General features: G+C 43.3%; 1 protein-coding gene across 2 annotated transcripts in view; it reads right to left on the reverse strand.

Annotated features, from left to right (window-relative positions):
• Nucleotides 1-14,991: 14,991 nt before the first annotated feature.
• The window catches only part of USP6NL (USP6 N-terminal like), a gene marked incomplete at its 5' end in the record, with an annotated part of 174,997 nt that continues 166,944 nt past the window's right edge, over nucleotides 14,992-23,044 (reverse strand). For both annotated transcript variants that reach the window (XM_081085391.1, XM_081085392.1), the window contains one exon: nucleotides 14,992-18,371. In XM_081085391.1, the coding sequence (XP_080941517.1) occupies nucleotides 16,966-18,371 (1,406 nt within the window). In that variant the 3' untranslated portion in view covers nucleotides 14,992-16,965. The remainder of the gene's footprint in view (nucleotides 18,372-23,044) is intronic.

Genomic DNA, 23,044 nt, shown 5'->3' on the forward strand with positions numbered 1-23,044 from the left:
TTTCAAATATTTAGGGTTTCCTGCTCTTGTATCACACATCAAAGGCACGCCAAAGTCCAGGCCATGTTCTTGTCCACTCCCCAGTCTCCTCACTGGCCCCTGACTTCCTAATTCTATTTTGTATCCCCGTGGGATTAGCACTTTGCAGTCGGCCTGATAGACGCCATCCTGAGTGGCAGGAAAAATGATCCAGGCCTGGGGGTTTTCCTGGTGACCACAGAGAATATTTAGTCAAAAAATGTAGCCACTTGTCCGCATGTTACACCAAGTCCGACAGGAACTGCCAGCCACTGCAGACACCCAAAGGCTGGTGTAGCTAGGAGGCCCCCAGACTGTGTCACAGCTTCTTGGACACGCCTCCCAGGGAAGGGCAGGGTCCAGTTTCCCTCCCTGTGACTAAGGGCCAGCCATGGGCCCTGATTCAAGCGGCAGAAGAGATGGCTGCCCGTCTCAGAGGCGAGGCCAGAGAGGAGTGCGGTTCCGTCCTGGTTGTCTCTCTGAAACACATGGCTTTGGAACCTGAGCTGCCACCTAGGAAGTTTCGCTCCCGAAGTCATCGTGCTGGGAAGACCATGAGCGAGGCCACAGAGAGAGAAATGCCTGAGGGTGAGAAGCCCTGCCTATTCCAGCCCAAGAACCAGGTCTGGGCATGGAGAAACCTTTGCAACATCCTCAGGCTGCTCCTGTCTTGTGAGAGGCAATGAATGCTTGTGGTCAGCCACTAATTTGAGTGATTTGTTACCCAGCAGTAGATGACTATTACATTTCTTAAATGGGGTACGACTGGAGCCCTTTCTACTTCTGGACTTCCCAGCACACCCCATTGGCCTCTTTCAGACTCCCAGCTAGTACGGCTCACATACAAAGCACAGCTGGTCTCACAGGGTAGCCCCACCCCTCACACCTGGCTTCTGGCTGCTCATCTCCTCAGTGCTGGCTCCTGTCCTCTACTGTAGATGCTTCTAGTTCAGAAGCCCGCTTGGTCACTTGGTAGCTAACCATGGGCACTCCATTCTCTTGGGTTATTCAGGGCAGATCTCCCATGCACCTACCATGAGAGATCTGGTGGATGGATGTTCCTCACCCTTGGGCGCACCCTGAGGCCGCATTCCTTGGCTTCTCCCTCATAGGAAGAGGCACTGTTGGACCCAGACTTGTGGCCGTCCCCTACAGGTTCCGCGTGCTCACTCACTCACTCACTCACTCATGTGTTTATGAAGCATCCGTGGAGCTCTGGGAGCAGAACAAAGCTGATAATCGCTCACTCTCTGTAGAAGCAGGGAGAGCACTCCTGTCTCCATTAACAGTGGGATGAGCCAACACCAGCCAGGGCATTGTGCGGCTAGGACAGAAAGTTTAAAGAGGAAAGATTTTTTTCTGCTGTTGTGAAGATGTGAATGGGCATAACTACTAATTTTCTTAGAGTGCTTTTGTGAGGATTAAATGACACAACACAGGTAAGATGCTTCCTCCAGTGCCTGACATATAGGAAGAGCTCAAGAAAGGTAAGCTATTCTTACTGCTATTACATATCAACGAGCTTAATATGCCCAAGACTGAGCTCTTCACATTCCCTCTGCTCCTCCCACATCTTCTCCATATATGTTATCCTTTGAGTTACTCAGAAAAACAAATAAAACAAGCAAACAAAAACCAATAAAACAACCTAAAGTCGTCCTGTCTCCTTTCCCTCTCTCTCATGTCACACCCAGCCCAGGGGCCGGGCTTTGTGGCCTTGCCTTTAAAACAGATGCAGGACTGGCACTCCCACCCCTCATGCTCTCTGCGCACGCTCTCATTGCCTCCCCTCAGCACAGCCAAGGTGTGCTAGCCCCTCTGCTGCCGTCTACCCTCCACCCCACATCACCCTGACTGGCTTTTCAACCAGCTGCCAGGAGAATTGTGTTTAAAGAGAGGTGATAGCAACATTTTTGCTCAAAATCCGAATGACCTCAGGCTCTAACGATCTGGCCTGGAAGAGTCAGAGCAGAGCTGGAGGTCAAGTCTTTCTGGGATGCAGTTCTTAGGGAGGCCCTTCATTTGGTCAGTGGCAGGTTTCCATTTGTTCCCTACCGCTGGCTTGCAGTGGGGTACACATGGGGCGTGCACATTTCCTTGACAGTTAAAAGTCAGGTTAAGCTGGGGGGTGGGGGGATGGCAATAGGATATGAGTTTTAGCCCAGGCTCCGCTATTGACAACCCAGAGGAGACCGCTCTACAGCTGAGGAGCCTACCAGGAAATGAGTTGCTCTCTACCTGCTCGGCAGGCTCTGAGCACGGCCGGCTCCGCAGCCCCAGGCGTGTTTAGGACAAGAGCGTTTTCCGTCAGTGGTGGGAAAACAACCAGAGCATTTGTGGTGACACCTGCTTCATGTACAATAGCTTTCTCCTTCTTGCTTCTCTTGTTTCACTCACTTATTCATTCAACAAACACTCAGTGAACATCCATCTAGGCTACAGAAGTAAACTGGCGATGGGTCTTACCTCCAAAGGGCCCTTATTTCCTCTGTGTCTCAGCCTCATTTTTCTTTCTCCCTGAGCTATACTAGTATACCTTAGGCCAGTGATGGCGAACCTATGACACGCGTGTCAGAGGTGACACACGAACTCATTTTTTTGGTTGATTTTTCTTTGTTAAATGGCATTTAAATATATAAAATAAATATCAAAAATATAAGTCTCTGTTTTACTATGGTTGCAAATATCAAAAAAATTCTATATGTGACACGGCACCAGAATTAAGTTAGGGTTTTTCAAGATGCTGCCACGCCAAGCTCAAAAGGTTCGCCATCACTGCCTTAGGCTCTTAGGATGAAGCTCAAGGCCTCAAAGGCAAGAAAGGTGGCTGGTTCCTGTGTCAGGTGGTCAACACGAATGTCCTCTCTGGGGAAGTTATAGCCCTCCCAAGGCCAACTGGTATCTGTTGGCAGCCCCCAAAATTCTGCAACCCCATAGGCGCAAAAAATGGGTTGAGCAACCTGTCTCAATGTGGACTTCAGAAAACACTTGAGAAGAGAGCAATGGGGGATGCAGGAGAGCAATGACTACAGGTTTACTGGAAACAAACATGTCAGGAGCTGTGGGTTCTGTAGGGATGGGTTTGTCAGAGTTGGCATCTACGACATGGCACAAGGCCCAGGCATAGCAGGTGGCCTAGACACAGCCTTAATTGATAGCTTAATTAAGGAATTCGGTAGGTTATAACTTCCAACCTACAGCTTGGTTTAGCGAAATTTTATTGTCTTCCTTTCCCACAGAAACACACACACAGAAGTGAATGAGGAGCGGGTGTCATCGCCTGTTGCTGACCTGGGTTGGCTACCAGCGTGCACGAAAAGGAAGAAAAGCAACGTGCGCGGGAGAAAACGTCCAGAGTCACTTCCTCCACCTGCCGGGAGCTGCTCCAGGAAACCCCAAGGGCAGGATTTACCCTTTTCCCATAAGAACTTGCTGAATGGAGATGAGAAACATCATCTCCAACAGCCAGGCGAGCGCTCTCACACAGTCCAGGCCTGTGAAATAAGTGGTCTGCTAAGACACGGAGGAAGAAGGCGTAGAGCCATTTCATTTCTGTCCACAGCTCTGCAGAGGCAAACTGCTCCGTGCTTCAGGAGCCACACTGGGCGGCTGGATGGCCCCAGGAGGCTGCGTGGCCTCCAGCATGGGCGTGGTGGGTCTCGAACTTCCTTTTGGTTCTTTTCAAGGAAGCCTGGCCTTGATCTGTGATGTAGTGTGGACCTGTCCTAACAGCATCAGCATCACTGGGGAGCGTATAAGGACTAGAGAATCTCCAAATGAATCACAAGCTGATGGGGTCAAGTCTGCATTTTTAGCAAGATTTCCCAGGTAATTTCTAGGCACATTAAAATTTAAGAATCAGTGACCCAGAAAACTAGATAGTACAGTCCAACTTCTAGTTAAAACAAACCCTTTCCTTAAAAAATTCTGTGTAACTTGTAACTGTAAGAAGAGCAAGTTCTATGAAAATCATAGGCCACTGGATAGAGACCCATGACCGAGATGTGACACCCTTCTTTAAATCTAAATGTGATGCTGGGGTCCTAAGAGAAGTGATAGCCAGGTGGTAAGAGTCTTAATTAGACATGGGAGTATACAAGAAAGGAGTGGGACACTGAAGGCTTTGTAATTCTGTCACCAGTAGGGTGGGCAATGTCCCCCATGGGCTCCCCCGGGGGCGCTGGGGGCTCTGGACACTACTAAGACCTGCAACCCACAGAACTTAGAGACCAGCTGTACCCCTTTGTGGATCTCTTATGCCAGCAACGCCCCTGAGTTATTGTCACACAAACATCCCGCTTTGCTACTCCCACACCCACCACTGCCTGAGTTATTTCCAGGGAGGCCCTGGGCCACTGGAAGCAGAGACAGGAAACCCCGCGAGGAGGGCGCTGATGTCACAGACAGCTTTGAAAGCCAGCTGAGTGACCAGGGCAGCCACTGAGCTGTCTGAGCAGGAACAGGGCATAACCCACGTTGGGCACTGAGGGTGTGATTGGAGATTGTGCAGTGGAGTAGAAAGTGATGGCAATAGTCCAGGCAAGAGTTACTGAGGCCTTTAATGAGGTTTTTTGGTTTTTTAATTGGGGTTTTAGTGAACAAATGTAACATTATTCTGACAGACACTTACGGTCCATCACAGACATTCAGTAACACCAGACTAGGTGAACGAATGTGACATCATTACACAGTAACGCAATTAAACCTTACATTTTGTAGAGCTCTGTTCACATGTGTGAACTGGACCAAAATACCATTTCTTGAATATCTGCACCTGGTGGTTGGTGGCTTTTCCATGTCACGAGGTTTTTGTCGCCTTGCCTCCTTCTCAGGTGAGGGCTGTCTGGCTGCAGGCAGCTGCACACAGCGCCCACCTGCCCCTTCGAGGGGCTGTGCAGTCTGCTTGGGATGTAGCACTGGAGAAAGGTGAGGGCTAGCTCTCTGCTCAAGGCCAAGTCACTGGACGATTCTGGGCTCTTTTCTTTATCTATAAACTGCCCATCAGGAAACAGAGAGAACTTTAGAAACTGCCCGGCTCGGTCCACTGGAGACACGAATGAGCCTGCTGGACTGAGGTGTGGTCTGTCCTCCCGAGGGCTCCCCAACAGGCACAGCGCTGGGTTCTGCTGCCATAAGCGTGGGACGTCCACGTGGCGAGGCCAGGGCCCTGTGGCTTCTCCTCCTCAGGCAAAGCTGCCAGGTGCCCAGATTCTGGGTAGGTAAGTTGTCCCTGCTTCTCATCGACACACTTCATCGTAAAAGAACATCTGGTTTTCTTTGCATGTGTCATAACTCCTTGTATCAGCTTCAATTAGGTCCTACTTTCCTATAGTTCACTCAGCTTATCTCACACGTAACTCAAAGATCACAGTGGATTTTTAAACACATTGCATACATTCTATCTCAGGACTCTGATTAAACTCACACTCTCCATCTGGCGTTTCAAAAGCTGTTGCAAGCATGGAGTCCTTCTCTGAGGTTATTTGCCAACAATCTACCCATAAATTAATAGTTATGGTATGTTTATTAGTCTCCAGGACTTTTAATAGTTTATTGATTCTGGCCAGAAGGTTAGCATCTGGTTTGGCTAAAGACTTTAATTTTCTACAAACCACACAATCTAATCATATCATCTGGTATTGAAACAAACACTAATTCAATGGCTTTTAAATGCTGATGTGTGCACCAGGGCTGAGCCATGCAGAGCTGTCACCAGTCCGCCATGAGGTGTTTACAAAATAAAAATTAAAAGGTCAATATAGTGGATTTTTTAACATGGTAACTCTTCAATTTAAAGGCTGTCCATTTTTCTGAGTTGATGCTCTTTCTTCTTTTCATGTGTACTACAAGTCTTCACAATATTTTTCTTTAATAAATGTATTTGACAAAATAAAAATGGACAACTCTGTGATAGTGCCTCATATCTTAAAGGATATTTTACTCATCCTCAAAACCCAAAGGAATAGGCTATCCTGGCCTAATGGAGCATCCAGTGATTTTTAAAAGATGGGACAAGTCCAGATTTAAAACCTGCTCCACCCCTTTTTGGTATCAATAAACACCTGCCGCTGTTTCTGATCAGGGCCGGCCAGACAGGCTCAACAACAGAAGACCAAGTCCAATATTGACTTAGCAGGAAGGGAATATGAGGCGAGTGACTCCCCCATACCCCACCCCACCCCACGTTCCCAGGTCTTCATATTTCTAAATAATTTTCAAAAAGAATTATTGCTGCCCTGACCGGTGGCTCAGTTGGTTGGAGCATTATCCTGTACACCAAAAGGTGGTGGGTTTGATTCCCGGTCAGGGCTTGTATAGGAGGCAACTGATGGGGGTCTCTCTCTCTCTCTCTCTCTCTCTCTCTCTCTCTCTCTCTCTCTCTCCTCTCTCCTCCTTCCTCTCACTCTAAAATCAATAAACATATCCTTGGGTGAGGATACAAACAATTCATTGCTAACTTTCACTCACTGGGCATTACTGACCTTCAGCGTCACTGGTAAAAGTAGGACTGCACCTTCATCCCAGGCCGCACCAGCCGCCACCAGGGCAGGCCTGCTACTCGCTGTCCCCAGTTTTGGCGACCAGCCTGTGACCAGCTGCTGCCTTTGCAGGCTGTCCCCAGGAACCTTTCTGATTTCTTACCCTCCTTCCTCCCAATTGATAGCATTGGAAGGAAATAAACAGGGCAGTTCAAGAGGAGGGAACAGCAGCGGTTTGAGTCTGTCCACTGAGGACCGGCAAAGCCCTGTCATGCTCGTTCTTGGTTAAAGCCTGAACGGTGGCCCAAGTGGGGAGTGTATGTTCGCTTCGCTCCCACCTCCTAGTCCTACCACCTGGGACATGCCCTGCCCTCACCTCAGGGGTCCTTCTCCTCCTTACCTCCCTGTTTAATTTCAACATGGTGATCCTTACATCCAGATGCCTGCATGCAGTTCTAAAACCTTCGTCACTGTCTGAAAGGCTGCAAAGCCTTCATGCAAACAGAACTTCCACGGGCTCTTTGACAGCCCAGGGTTCCTAAACCCGCGGTTAGCAACCCCGCCCCCCACCCAGCCATGGCCTCCCCCACCACATTGCTGAATCTAGCTGCAAGGCTGGTCTGGGGGAAGCAGGATGAGAACGCCAACCAAGGGCTGTGTGAGTACTGCTTTGCAGCTTTTTCATTTAACAATAAGTCAGAGACATCTTTCCATGTCAGTCACATGGGTGCATTTTTAAAGGGTGAACAGGATTTTTTTTTTTTTAACCTTCACCAGAATATATGTTTATTGATTTTAGAGAGAGGGAGGCACAGGCCATTCATGGTTTTCATCAAAGGTTTCAAGGCCAAGGCTCTGATTTCTTGTAGGATATTCCTTTACAATTGCTTTCCATGGTTAGGTTCTAAGGGACAGATTTCAGAACCATGAAATGTTGGCCTGTGTAAGTATTTAACTTAAAAAGTACAAACCCGCCCTGACTGGTTTGGCTCAGTGGATAGAGCGTCGGCCTGCGGAATCAAGGGTCCCAGGTTCGATTCTGGTCAAGGGCATGTACCTTGGTTGCGGGCACATCCACACTAGGGGGTGTGCAAGAGGCAGCTGGTCGATGTTTCTCTCTCATCGATGTTTCTAACTCACTATCCCTCTCCCTTCCTCTCTGTAAAAAATCAATAAAATATATATTAAAAAAAAGTACAAACCCTGCCCTAGCTGGTTTAACTCAGTGGGTAGAGCATCGGCCTGTGGACCGAAGAGTCCCAGGTTTGATTCTGGTCAAGGGCACATGCCCAGGTTGTGGGCTCGATCCCCAGTAGGGTGCATGCAGGAGGCAGCCAATCAATGATTCTCATCATTGATGTTTCTCTTCTCTCTCTCCCCTTTCCTATCTGAAATCGATAAAAATATATTTTTTTAAAAAGTGCAAACCCTAATTCCTGGCCCACCCGAGATTCCATCTTAATTCATCCGGGGTGGGTCTGGAAATATTTTGGCAGCTCCTCAAGTAATTCTTATTCACAGCCATGGTGGGGACCCACTGTTTTAGATCATTTCCATGACCCTTTCTAGCTCTGATGCCCACATTTCACAGCTGAGGAAAGCGAGACCCAGAAAGGGAATGTGACCTGCCCGAGGTCACCCAGCTGACGACCAGTAATGCAGCCTACAGTGCAGGTTTGAAGGCCTCCAGGCCACTCTACCAAAGGGCCAATGTCCAGGGAGGGCCACGGCTGTCCCTCCTTTTCAAAGGCAACTCAGCTAATTCATGGGTACTATTCATGGGTCAGACATGTCTTCACGTTAGCGACTCCGGCTGTTTGTGTCCATATTTGTTACTCTGCTTTCTTTGCTCCCAGGCTGCACTGAGAGCTGCTGCACCCCCAAGTCTGTGAGCGGTTTCCTTTGCCCCCATCAGGACCCACATCTTCCTCATGAGCGGCATCTTCGCGCACGCCACTACCATAGGTGCTAGTGCACTGGGTCCTCCTAGTCCTGGCCAGCATGTGGGTCATGTGTGTTGGAAGCCGCACAATTAACATCAGCCTTCTCCACGGACTGTCCACTCCATGAGACCAGGGGCCATCTGGCCTTTGCTCACCTCTGCTTTCCCAACACTTGACACAGGACAAAGCACAAAGACAAACAGGCCTTCGGTTGTGAGACTCTCCCCTTAAGAGTTTGGGCCAGAAGCCTTTACAAAACTACCCTCTACCTCCAGAGTTTACAGATCAGAAAATGTGTCCAGAGCCCAGGGACCGGCCCAAAGTCACACCGTGAATGTGTGAACACTGAGCTAGCGTTTGAGGGAGCAGTTTGTTGCTGAGAGAGAAGCCCGCCTCTCCACATATGCTACTTCTGAATCACACTTCGTTAGCGTACATCATACGAAGCAAAACTTAAATACGTGCTCATCAAGGTCAGTGATGAGCAGGCACAGCATTAATAGTTTTCTTGATGCAGCCTGCTCTATACTCAGGTCATGCTGATTTTCCTCCAAGTTTAAGTGAGAAGTCTGAATTGCAGAAAGTTTAATAATGGGTGTTTTAATACTCATCAATACATAAAGTAACAAACTGGAATAAAACCAAGGGCTGAACTGCAGAAAGATTTGAATGTGTTTGAATGGTCAAAACTGATTTCTAACTAGCATTACTTTTTTCCATGTAAATACATCTGCTCCCCCACTCCTGCCCTCATCCACCTTCCCTCCAGCTCCTAGTCAGTAACTGCCCATCCTGTCTCATTCACATGGCCGGAGAGCTGACCACCTCCCACTGGTGCCTGTGCCCACTACTATGCTCTAAGGACAGCAATGAGCTCCTAATTGTCAAATCCAAACCGTCCTTTTAGCCGTAGTCGCTGGGCCTTCCTGTTGCGTTTTACACTGTTGATCACTTCCCTCTTCTTGGAACTCCTCTTCCTTCAGCCGCCCTATGTGCCTTCCCTCTCACCTGCCACGTGTGACTACTGCCTGTGTTCCTCACCATGGAGTCACGGTCCATGCCCTCTTGCTCACTAGGACCTGGCCCAGTGGAGGAATGTGAGTCTAGTCAATGTTCCAAAGTATTACTGTGTGCTGATGCTGTGTTGAACACTTCACACAAATTAATTCATTTAATTCTCACCAACTCTCTGAAATAAAAATACTACTGTCTCCCTTTTATAGTGGAGGAAAAAGATCAAAACGTAAGCTCCTTGAGGACAGGGATTTTGCTGTGCCTTACATCACAATTTCACCAGGACCAAAAATAGTGGCTGGCCCATCGATGCAAGGTTCAAACTGGAGTCTAACTCCAGAGCTGTCCTCAATCACTGGGCATTTAAATACTGTGGAACCAGCCCATGACTGCTCCCCCGAGTTCTTCATGCACTCCTTTCCCTCTGGTACCTCTTAAATGCCGGAGATCCCCTAGGCTCTCCCCTTCCTCAGCTCATTCCTCTTCTCCCTCAACAAGTACTCTCTCATGGCTTTGCCTCCGACATGCTGGCAAACCTTTCTGGAGTTGCCAGCTGCCTGTCAGACACCATCTGTCAATAACCTAGTCCTCAAATTCTACATGTCAAAACATGCCATTTCCTCACTATAAACCTATACCTGCTCCTTCCCCGAATTCCAGGGGATGACCCCACTATTTACCCTATGGTAACCCAACGCGAGAATTGTACAAATCAACCTTGATCCTTTCTCTCCCCTCAACAGTACAGATTAATGTTTAAGCACACTGGCTCCAAAGAAAACAATTCCATTCACAGAGAAAGAAAAATAAAATACTCAGAAATAATTTCAAGAAAAAACATCCAAGATATATACTAAAACTACAAAACATTGCTGAGAGAAATTAAAGAAAATAAAAACACATGGAAAGATATTCTATATTTATGGATTGGAAGACTCATATTTTTAAGATGACAATTCTTCCAAAATTGATCTGTAGATTTAAAACAATACCTATCAAAATCCCAGCATTTCCCCCCAGAAACTGATAAGGAGGTTCTAAAATTTACATAAAAATGCAAAGGACCCAATAGCCAAAACAATTTGGGGGGGGAAAAAGTTGGAGGCTATGTACTTTAGGGGAAAGTGTGGTCTTTTAACAGAATGCTGAGACAACTGGATATCCACATGAATTTAGACCCGTACCTCACACCATATGCAAAAATTAATCTTATAGACTGAAATGTAAGAGTTAACAGTATAAAAATTCCAGAATAAAACAGGAAAAAAATCCTTTGTGACCTTGGGTTAGGAGAGAAACAATACTAAAAGCGTGATCCTTAAAGAAAAAAATTGAAAAATTTGACTTCATTAAAATTAAAAACACTTGTTCCTTAAAAGGCACCATTAAGAAATTGAAAATACAAGTCACAGACTAGCAGAAAATATTTGCAAATCATGTCTTACAAAGGACTTGTATCCACAATACAGTAAAAACTCTTACTATGACATAAGAAAACAACACAATTTTAAGTGAGCAAAAGATTTGAACAGACATTTCACCAAAGAAGATATACAAATGGCCCATAAGCACATGCAAGTATGGTTGAGATCATTAGCTATTAGAAAAATACAAATTAAAGCCACAATAATATATCATTTCACACTCACTGGAATGGCTATAATAAAAAAAAATACAAACAATAAGTATTTATGTTACTGGTGGGAATGTAAAATGGTGCATTTTGGAAAAGTCTGGTGGTTTTTCAAAAAGTTAAACATAAACTTACCATAAAAGCTGGCAATAGCACTCCTAGATATATGCCATGGAAGTGAAAGCCTGTGCACACAAAGACTTGAACACAAATGGTCACAGCATGCAGACAGTCCAAATGTCCATCAGCTGATGAGTGAATACGCACATTGTGATACAGCCACACAATGGAATACGATTCAACACAAAGGAAAGCACTGATACATGCTACAACATGGACAAGCCTTACACACATTATGTAAATGTGAAAGAAAGATGCAAAAATAAACCACACATTACCTGATTCCATGTTTATGAAATGTCCAGAAAAAGTGAACCTGAAAGATAAAGTGGATTGGTGGTTGCCTGAGGCTGGGGGCAGGAATGGAGAAGGAGTGCAAATGGGCATAAAGTATCTTTTTGAGGGGATGGAAATGTTCTAAAATTGGGCACAACTCTGTAAATTTCCTAAAAAATCATTGAAGTGTACACTTAAATGGGTAAAATGTTACGGTGGTTACATTACTCCTCCTATAACCTTATTGGTGTGTGTGGGGGTGGGGTAGGAGGGCGGGGGGCGGGTAGCACAGGCTCTGGATTCAGATCACTTGGATTCAAGTTCTGGCTGTTACCTACCACTGTGTCACTAAGTTACTTCAACCCATTGTGTCTTAGTTCTCTCATCTGCTCACTGGGAATTACAATAGTACATACGCCATAGAGTTGTTGGAAGAATTAAATGAGTTAATATGGGTAAAATGCTTAAGCAAGGACCAGACACATAGTAAGTATTCAGTAATATTAGCTACTTTTCTTATGATTATTATGATGACATTCAAGCAGTTATTAAGTTTTGCCCATTTTACTTAGTAATTAGTTCCCAAGTTAATCACCTTTTCTTTGAAACTTCTTCCCTGGCCTTCAGCTCTGTACCACCTTTAGAAGAGCACTTCCTTACTTCCTTTAGGCTTGTTCCCTCACAGCTGGCCTCCAGCGCTTCTAGGGGCCACACAGGTCATGTAAACATACCCAGGGAAAAAGCCACCTCAGGACCAAGTTCAATGGCATACAAGGCCCTCCAAAATCTGGTCTCTCAAAACCCCACACCCACACATCAAAGTGGCAAACTTTCCCCCACAGACCATGCAGTTGCTCATGCCACCCTGGGGAGAAATGCCCCCTTTCCCTCCCTATTTCCTGTCCTCTCAAGAATCCTCCCAGGCTCAGCGGAGGCACCTCCCCCACAAGCCTCCCCAATCCTTTCGATCGGTGGCCTGCTGTGCCTGTAAGTCACCTGTGCGGCTCTCCAACACTGCCTGGAGACACGGATTATAAAACAGGTCTGTTATTGAAAGATGAGGCCCTAGGACAGCTAGTCAGTCCACTGTGCTCAATGAAGTGCTGACCGGCCAAGCGACTAAAGCATTTTCTCAGCCCCTCACATGGAGAAATGCACGCAGGCTTCCGGACAACGTAGGCCTTTGTTTAGCAAGTCACTTGACAAAAACGAGAGGTTGTCTAGGGAAATGGAAATCTTAACAGGGCACTAGCTATTTTGTACAACTGTTGCCAGCCCTCCTGAGAGACATTACAGGGTCATGCGCCTTTCCATCAGAAGACATTTATACTTTCCACCACTGTCGGTTCATCAAAACTTACAGAGATTCCTGGTAATGTTCATCTTTCCAGTGGAATTTTTCCTAACTTACTCAAACTGACCTGTTAAAAATATTTGGGACAGCTCATAGTGAGAATATAAGACAATCAACTTTAGAGGGATTTTTGGAAATAGCTTAACTGACAGAAGGGAGGAAAATATAAGCACCTGATACCTGGGATCCACCCCAGCCATTCTGATTTAAGGGGCCTAGGGTAGGAACCAAGGAAAACATTTTTTAAAAGTTCCCCTGAAAATTCTAAAGTGCAGCAGGGGTCAAGATCCACTCCTATGAAATCTAAAATTTGCTCCGTTCTCAGTGTTCTCATCTATAAAATGGTGACACGTATCCTTAGATTTATGGTTAACTGAAACTCTTTCTGAAGGTACAAATCGTAAATACATATTAAATAGAATCCTTCTTCCTAATCACAACCCCTTGATTATAAAAGTAAAGTTTGATTATTAAAATCACCTTGTCCATAAGCATTAATATCCATATTAGAAATGGACATGTACAATCCATTAAAGGACAGTTAAAACAAAACAACAAAATCAGATCTCAAAACCATAGTCTTAACCTACAATTAAGGGCATACTAAAATAAAATGTGAGTATAAAAGATAATCGAGAGCACTAATATTTCCGTTAGACTAAGGTTGGGTGTGCTGTGAATAAGTCCCTATTTCTGGACATGGCATGTTTTGCTCTAATCATGAAAATAAAAGAGATCTCAGCAAAGTATTGAGGAGGTACTGTTTTTGTGCCTGAATCATAATAGGTCCTGAGAGGGGGAGAGAGAGAGATCTTGAGATAACTGTAGGCATTAAACTCAATCTTAAAGTTACACTAAGTATGATATAAAATCTTCTTAAAATGAAAAAAGTTAAAACAATCATTCTGTAAACATCCATTTTTCTTCTCCAGAAATGTCCTATTGACTAAATTTTTTCCCCCCAAGAAACACTCTTTGATGCTGAGGGTATCAGAACATGCTACCCCAAAATATGCCACTTTGGTATAAGAAAAGTTTTCAGCTGAAGGCATTTGAGTTCCCAAAATCCCTTATCTGTCTAAAGCAGAACCTCCCCAAAGAATTCAATAGTCATAATCCCCTCCCTGGGCAACTCTCATCTCTTCTGGCACCACACCCAGACTTGTCACAAACTATCATATCTCTTGTTTATTTCCAAAAGGTCTATTTATTTACCAAAAAGTCATTTACTTTTCCACAAGGGCCTTTCTCCCTCTCCCTTCCCCACTAAGTAAGGTACCATGACCCACACCTGCCCTTCTTAGATACTCATCACTGGATCCTCTCATTAGAGTGCAGGATGCAGATGTCAATAAACTTGTCTTTTCCTTGTTCACCTGTCTTTTGTCAGTGCCTGGCCAGAGAACCTAGAAAGGTAGGCAGAAAATATTTTTTTCCTCCCTACAGTTGATATCTGATTTTACATATATCTCCCAGCTTTAAAAAGCTGTCATTAAAAAAAAAAAAAATCCTATTAAAAAACGTAAGCACCGGAAAGAGTCAAAGTTTAACAATCCTTTGAGACTATGGTTCTAGTTTCTTTAACCTTTCAAACTAAACATTAAGAAAATATATAAAAACTATACCAAAGTGCTTAGTGTTTTAGGCAAAACTGCTATGAAGACTTTAACAAAACATTTACACCAAGTACATGCAGTTACAGAGTAAAATCAGTCTTCACACCATAAAAATTCTTACCAAATGTTTTTCATAAATATATTTTAACCCACTTTACCAATATTATTTTATATTTTATCACTATTTCATTATTTATCTTTAGTGAAAGATAAATCTGAAAGCGTGAAATTGTATGGTGGCAAAACAACTTCAAATAGAATTTTCCTACTTGAAAACCTACCACAGCTATACATTATAATGGGGAAGACTAGAAATAATATCTTATTGCTATTAATAATGGCAGATTACATAAAATAAAGGTGCTGTAATTCTAAACACAGTACTACAGGAAATTAATAACGCATGTAACATAGAACTTGAGTATATAAAGCCATGTCAGCAAACACTGGCAGTATCTACTCAATTAGAAGAGAGTTAGCTTTAGAAGGCTCAGGGATGCAACACTTCTGCCATATGAAAAAAAAAGCACATAAAGGACACAAAACAAAATATATGTATTACTTTTAGCATGTTAAAAACAATCACATCAAAAAAAGTATACAGATAAAAAATGTCATAGATGACATAAGAAAATAGTGTGTGTGTATACATATTTTGCATACATACATATATATATAAATCTACAGTATTTACCACTGTTGATATATAGATTTTGGAGCAGCTCAGATGCTGCTATCATGAACTAAATTGTACAGCTTGATTTATTACAAGTCACAGAATCATGATTTAAAAATTAGAATTAATGTCCTCAGCTACATTTTTACATACATTTATGTCCAAGCTTCACATGATCTGAATCGAGAGCCCAGTGACATCAGGATTTTGTCTGAGCTTCCGTGTAGTGCTCACCTGCTAATACACTGCCTTTGTTTTGTCATTTAATAACTTCATTTCCAAGATGATTAAGATTACATTAGACTCATTATATACATAAAAATTATTGTCACATTCACTAGCTAAACAAATGTTACTTTCATTTTAAAAGACATACTTCTGTACCTTGAAAGCTTAAAGCCACAACTTGCAACGAGAAGAACCCTCAACGTTAGGTTTTCCACTCTATTGTTCAAATGTGAACAAATAATGTTGAAAACAAGCTCTCCAATTAAACACAAAGTCATATTTTCTTGGCATGCTCCAAACTTTGTCAGTGTTTTGCTAACTGTAGTGTAAATAGAATATTGTAAAAGACATTGCTAATTTTTTTTAACATGGACCTGAATTTCTGTCCCTGAAAAAGAAAAATATTTTTGAAATTATGAAAGTCACACTATTAAAAAAGAAAAGGCCATAATTCAGATCATTTTTACAATTTTACATGCTGATAATTTAATGGCCTAAGCGGCGGCAATATCCATTGACTATATTCTTGAAAGAAAAGAATGCCAGGAAAAAGATCATGTAAAGGACCACCCAGCCCTTTGTAGTGAGGCCCTGCAGGAAATGAGGGGCAGAAGAAGCAACCATATTGCTAATCCTGCTTTCAAAGGAATTTCCGGGAGTGCGCTCTGCTGCCCCATGGGAACTTGCTGCCTCTCCCACGGGCACCCACGGGACAGCTGCAGCCTGGGCCACCGCACTCCCTTCACATCTGGCAGGAGCATTCTGCTCTGAGCTTTGTGAGCAGGCCAGAGCAAGGGCGCAGAGGCAGGAACAGATCTCGGTGCCCACGGATACACTGAGCCTGCACCTCTGGCCACATGGATACTTACACCTGTGGCCTTCAATTTACTTTCACTGCCACAATTTTTAAGCACCATTAAGTGGTTAGACTTTCCCTCCAATGTCGTTAATTTTCAGATTGAAAGAAAATGGCAGCAGAAAATGAGTATTCTGTGAGATCTGAATTAATCACCTAAAGGCAAACCCTTACGTCAATTTAGGACCTGGGTTAAAAAATATGAGGGGGTGGGGAGACTTGACTTAAAGACCAGTTAAAGAAAAAAAGGAGGATAAATTATTTCATGGATCTAGATTAAAGCAGGTTTTTTAATGTTTCATTAGTTCTGTGTTGAAGTGTGTATGTGTAGATGTCTATATCTATTTAAAGACACATACTCTATATAGAGCCTTAAAAATGTCTACTATTCATAGACAGTTTTTCAGTACTTTGTAACATTACTCAAAGTAAAATGGGCTAATAGAGTAAAAGTGTTAGGTGTTGAGAAGTTATAAATGGAACTGAGTAATTAATTTATTTTGTGTGCATCCCTAAATGCTATTGCTATGTTTCTACGGTAAATTAATAGATTCAGTGATGATGCAATTACAATGCTCATCTTCAGCAGCATCTACATGGGGATGAAAACACTCCCATCTATTCTTATTACTAACATGAGAATTGTGTGAGTTGTTTACAATGGTACAAAATACTGCTTTGGCAATTACAAACATAGCAATGTAGATTCTGGGAGATTTCCACTCTCGTCTCCAGCAAGTATAGATGAATTCTCACAGCAATACCGATTCTTGAATAGAAAGTCCATCCCGCTTTCTGTAGTGATACACTGGAGCCGAGGGCCCTGAATACTGATACCCAGAGGAGCTGGCATCTTCTAAAGCCGGGGAAGTTCTATACCGCACTGGACCATCCACGGAAACTGGGGGGAGACCATGGTCCTGAAAGGGTACATGTTGAAAGGCAGAATATTTTGTTAAATTGCTTAAGTGGCTACGGTTAGCATCCCGAGTCCATGACTGTTCAGGCATATCAGGTCTGTATGTGTAACTGACTTCTGACCATTTTCTGTTATCTGGCAAATAATCCACTGGAGGAATGAGGAATTTTCCATTCTTTGGTGACCCTGAATTGCCCGAATATCCCCCAGCACCAATATCAATGGGAAGAACTTCTATGCGACTAGATGGTAGGACAACAGGAGCTGGACGGCTGTGAGATTTCTCTGGGGAAACATTGATGGAAAGAGTGGAACCATGAGGTCTCCTGGAAGGATTCACTTGAGCCCCATGGCTAAACTGTGGTGACACAAAGCTGCTGTTAGTGGTGGGGATGTGCTTTGGAGAATTTCCGTGGTAAATAGGGGGATTGCTGTAAGATGGGGGGTGCACGGGCCCTTGATCTTCCCCATCTAGCTGAGCTGGATATTTTGCATAACTTGGAGGCTGCATTTTAAAAGTAAACTTGTTTGATACTTTTGATGGACTAGAACTTGGCTCAGGATGCTTCCTTGGATTGTGCGTGTAAACAATATTCCTCGGACTCTGAGAGTAAGCCCTTTCTAGTGCCTCTTCAACAGATGGGCCATTTTCATTTTCAGGTACATTATCATACTGTGATGCATTCGAGCCCCGTTTCCCTTCATCGGCATCCCAGACCATCTTCTGCCTTGCATTGGACACCCGAGGATCTGCAGAATTCGGGATGGTGACTGTAAGCGTGGGGTGTGCAAATCGACTCTTGCCTTCAGTGGCATATCTGGCAGTTCTTTCAATAGCTGAAACATCTGATGGTTTATTCCATTTGGGCACAAATTCCTTCCTGATATTTGAAAGAGCATTGCTATTTTGGTTAGCAGATGCATGGTCATATTGCCTAGTATTGTCTTGTGGACCTGATGAAGGTTTTCTTTGAAAGTCTGCTTCATCTTTAAGCTTTTTACTGTCCTCCTCCACTGATGCCCGTCTTGGCTGCCTCGCTCTTTCTGGTGTACCAATTCTGCCTTGATGGTGAGGGGAATGCTCGGGCTTTCTGTGAGGCGATGAGCCACTCTCTCTTCTGATCTTATGGGGACTTGATCTGCCAACACTTTGTCCATTGCTCAGGTGACTAATGCCAGCAGACTGAGGTTCAGGTGGAAGCTGTCCCAAAGGCTTCTTTGGAAATTCATCCTCTTTACCTAAAGGAAAGATATATTTATGAGTAACATTAACACATGAGTAAACAGTACCAAATATAAGAACCATGCTATGAATAATTGTATACTTTTCATATGTGTACTCATACACATGCACACAGAATTATAGTTACAAGAGAAGCACTTTTTAGAGAGACTGTAAAACACACCAAAATTCAAAATCTTATTAGGCAATATGCAGGTGGTGAAAATATTTTATAACCTTATGTGTAACACATGATTCTTATATTTTGTTAAGACATATTGTTATATGTTTTTTTTTTCTTCAAGAATGCAAGGCTGATAGTCTCATTTCTATTCCTAAAACAATCCTGCTGTTCAATGTCTTACCATCACCTTCACTTTAACTTACTTGAACTTAACATGGCTTTGATATCTCAGTAAAACTTTTCTTATCAACTTCAAGCAGATCTGCCAAATTTAAAAGCCAACTGTGATCTAAAGTTGTCCCCACATAGTTTATTATTAAGCACCTTTCACCATATTACTGCAAAAAAGAAACAGTACTCTCTATTTTAAAGCTAATATTCTAAGAGGATCCTACTTTAGAAAAAAAAAAGAAAAGAAAAAAAAAAAAAGAAGGAAATCACATTGGGCACGTTTATTTATTTATTTTTTTAAATATATTTTATTGATTTTTTACAGAGAGGAAGGGAGAGAGATAGAGAGTCAGAAACATCGATGGGAGAGAAACATCGATCAGCCGCCTCCCGCACATCTCCCACTGGGGATGTGCCCGCAGCCCAGGTACATGCCCTTGACCGGAATCGAACCTGGGACCCCTCAGTCCGCAGGCCGACGCTCTATCCACTGAGCCAAACCGGTTTCGGCAAGGGCACTTTTAGTTTTATATTTTACTAGAGGCCTGATGCATGAAATTCATGCACTGGAGGGGAAGGGAGGTGTCCCTCAGCCTGGCCTATACCCTCTCACAGTCCAGGAGTAAGCTGGCAGTCAGACATCCTTAGCGCTGCCGTGTAGGCAGGAGAGGCTCCCACCACCTCCACTGTGCTCACCAGCCCTGAGCCCGGCTCAGGGCTTCTGACTGAGCAGCGCTCCCCCTGTGGAAGTGCACTGTCCACTAGGGGGCAGCTCCTGCACTGAGTGTCTGCCCCCTGGTGGTCAGTGCACATCATAATGACTGGTCGTTCTGCCATTCAGTCAATTTGCATATTACCCTTTTGTTATATAGGATTTTATTTTGGAGACAATATTCTTAACCCAGCCTATTTCTGGTTTCTCTCAGTGCCCTCCTTCCTCAAAGCTGCAGTCTTCTGTGTTGTTGATGATGACAGTGATGCCAGAAATTCTCCATCAACTTGAGTTTCAGGTTGAAGTTTATGTAGGAACTTCTCAAAGTCATCTGCAACTTCATAAGGTTTCTTGGTAGCCTTTGTTGGAATCTAGCAACCTCTTTGTCTATTCTTTCCTGCTGCTATCTTAGGAGTTCATTAATTCTGTGCTTATCCCAGTCCCGCTGTGACCTCTTCTGTAAATCCTTGGCTATAAGATCTCTCTTCAGCTAGTCTTCAGTTGGTTATTCAGATGATTGTTCTATATCTCAGTTGTGCTTCTAGTCTGGTCCTGGAAGGAGATGACTGTAGCTTCCATCTACTACTCTGCCACCATCTTGGATTGAGAGTTTTATGTTTTAAATAACTAACATTAGAAATGAATGAGGAATTAAAGGAAGGTGCAATAAATTTGCCATTTAGCAGACACTGTGTAAACATGACCTATTACAATATCAACATTCAATAAATATCATCTTGAAAAAAAACAACTTGTAAAAATTCCATGATTTAAGATGTGTTTTCACTAATTATTACAAAATATATTCTCCCTTAAAAATAAGCTGCTGCTCACTTCAACTATCCACTTGTCCATCCAACAAATATTTATTGAGTAAGCTCTGCTTTGGGACTATGCTAAGCAATGAACACATTAGTAGTGAGTAGGCAGACCTGGTCTTTGTTTTCATGTAGTTCATTGTTGATGAGGACAATTCTGTTATTTACCTACATATCTTAATTTTCTTTAAGACATTTGAAAAAATAGTCAATGAGCTTTCCTTTGGGAGGGGAGGGTGCAGAGAATGTGAAGAAACAATATGTTTTAAATAGGTAAACTGCCAGAATCAATTAAGCTAAAAATAGCCTTTGTGCTCTTCTAATTTGGTGGGGTTTTTTTAAGAAACAGACTTTTTTTCAAACCAAATTTCATATGAAACCCCAGTATATAAAGGAAATCTAAACAACGCTGCTCTAGTTGAAGTGGAGGGGATCAGGTGCCTCCCCTCACCCTTTTTCCCATTTTCCTCAGCGGGGCAGCTTCTCAGAGATTTCCAACCCTGCCTGCATTTTATAGGCAGGAGAGCAGTCTCAGAGAAGCCAAGTGATCTTCAGGGGCAGGAAGAGAATGAGAACCAGGACCCAGCATTTTCACTCCGGGTCACTGTTTTCTTCCACCCTGCCATGTTCATTAAATTCCAGAGAAACTTTGGAATGGTTTTAACCAAATTTAATTTTATTTTGTCATTATTTGTGCAAGCTCTTTATTTTATACATGTGAAAGCACACAAAGTATTAGGGTTGGGAATAGTTTGTTTCATTCATTCACCCATTCAACCAATAGCTATAGAGCAACTGCTATGGACCAGGCACTCTCGTTGCTGGTGATGCACAAACAAAACAGGGTGAAGCCCCGTCCTATGGAGCTGCTATGTTAGCTGTGCAGGGCTGTGAGAAGAGCACCAGGACAAGGCAATCACAGTGATTTGGGTGTGGCGGGGCAGAGCAGGGAGAGTCCCGGCAGGAACAAAGGTGCCTGTGCCAGGTGGAGAATGGCTGGGGACAATGAAGAGTCACATCACACAGGGCTTTGAAGACCACAGTAAGAACTCTGGATTTTTTTTCTTTTTCTGAGTTTACTATAAACTACTGAAGGCTTTTCAGCAGGAGAGTAACATGATCTGATGTCTATCTTATAAAGTTCACTTTGAAAGGTGAGTTGGACTTAGATTGTATAATAATTAATGAAAGTAATAGTAATAGCTAACACTCATTGAGCCCCTTTATGTCAACACTGCTCAAAAGCTATACATACAGTATCAGCAATAGGCATATAACATAGCTTACTACTGTTCTCATTTTATAGATGAGAAAACCGAGGCAGACGCGTCCTTGCCCAAGGGCTCATAGCTAGCCAGTGACAGATGGAGAATTCAAACCCAGAGCTGATTCCAGAGCCTCTTCTCTTTACACTTACACTAAGTGTGAGGGAAGCTGTGAGGAGAGGTTGCGCTAGGATATGCCTTAAGGCAGAGCACAGACACTTGCTCTTGTGCTAGGTGTGACCTGTGAGTGATGAGCGGAGTAAGGTATGGCTCCTGGTTTAAAGACAGTTAACAGCTCGGTGGGTGTTGCTCAGTGGCTGAGCATCTACCTATAAACCAGGAAGTCAGGGCACATGCCTGGTGGCAGGCTCAATAACTAATAAGGGGCATGCAGGAGGCAGCAAATCAATGATTCTCTCTCATTATTGATGTTTCTCCCTTTTCCTCTCCTTTCCTCTCTGAATCTATAAAAATATATTAAAAAAAAAAAGACAGCAACAACAGACAGGTACTACTCAGAAACAGTAGGCATACCAAATTGTTCTGTGTCTTTTCATAATGAAGACATTTTATAATAAGTGACAAGTGATTATAAGTGATAGCCCAAATTTTAAAATGCTTGTCACTGGGAAAAGTTTCCTTTGTTCATGAATGCTGCGTGTAAAGTAACCCTAAGTATTTCAGTTTAGCTCTGACTAGTCTCATAGAAAATACTGAAATCAGGGCAAGAGAGTTGACTCAAAGGTAGCCCAAGTCAAGAACTTTCACAAGTAATCAGCCTCTCTGGTTAAAAACTAACAATAAAAATTAAAATCTATTTAGTGTCCCCAAAATGTTTTTATCAGCTCTACAAATAATGATTCATTAATTCCAAAAATATATGAATTCCTTCCTCCCTACAGGCAACTAACCCCAACAAACACAAATTATCATATAAAGACCTATGTAATAGAAAAACTGAATCTATGAATTTTCGTTTAGTCCTCTGATCATTTTCTAAGGGCATGCAACTCAGTTAAGTGACTGGCTAAGTCAATGGCTGGTTGATATTCCTTCAGATAATAATATCACTCAATCATCAAAACACCCTTTTCAGGTTGGTGCATGGGAACCTGATGAAAAACATAACCATTAAAAAGAAAAGGAAAACAGTGGCACCCAGAGAGTGGTTAATTTGTGCCTGCAGATGCACTGTTCCAGAGACAAAACTGGATCAGTTGTAGTGATCGTCATGCTGAGCCCTTTAAGCTGCCCTGCTTCTCCAGCATTCAGTGGCTTTTAGCAGCCTGCAGAGAGAGCCTCGTGCATAGAAAATAATTTCAAATATATATTTTAAATTCTCCATACCAGTATTGTTAAGAAAAAAATAAAAGAATTGCTGCTGCAACTTGCATGTGTACTCCCTAGAACTCAGGCTGTTGGTGAAAGCTTCTCTTAGTCCAGACTGTGGCTACTCAGACTGTTCCCACCTGTATCAATTCACAACTCATGAAACCAAATCCACTTGGACTGGATTTTTCAAAGATTAGCTAACTACTGT

Source organism: Myotis nattereri (genome assembly GCF_964212035.1).
Source record: "Myotis nattereri genome assembly, chromosome: 1".
Lineage (NCBI taxonomy): Eukaryota > Metazoa > Chordata > Mammalia > Chiroptera > Vespertilionidae > Myotis > Myotis nattereri.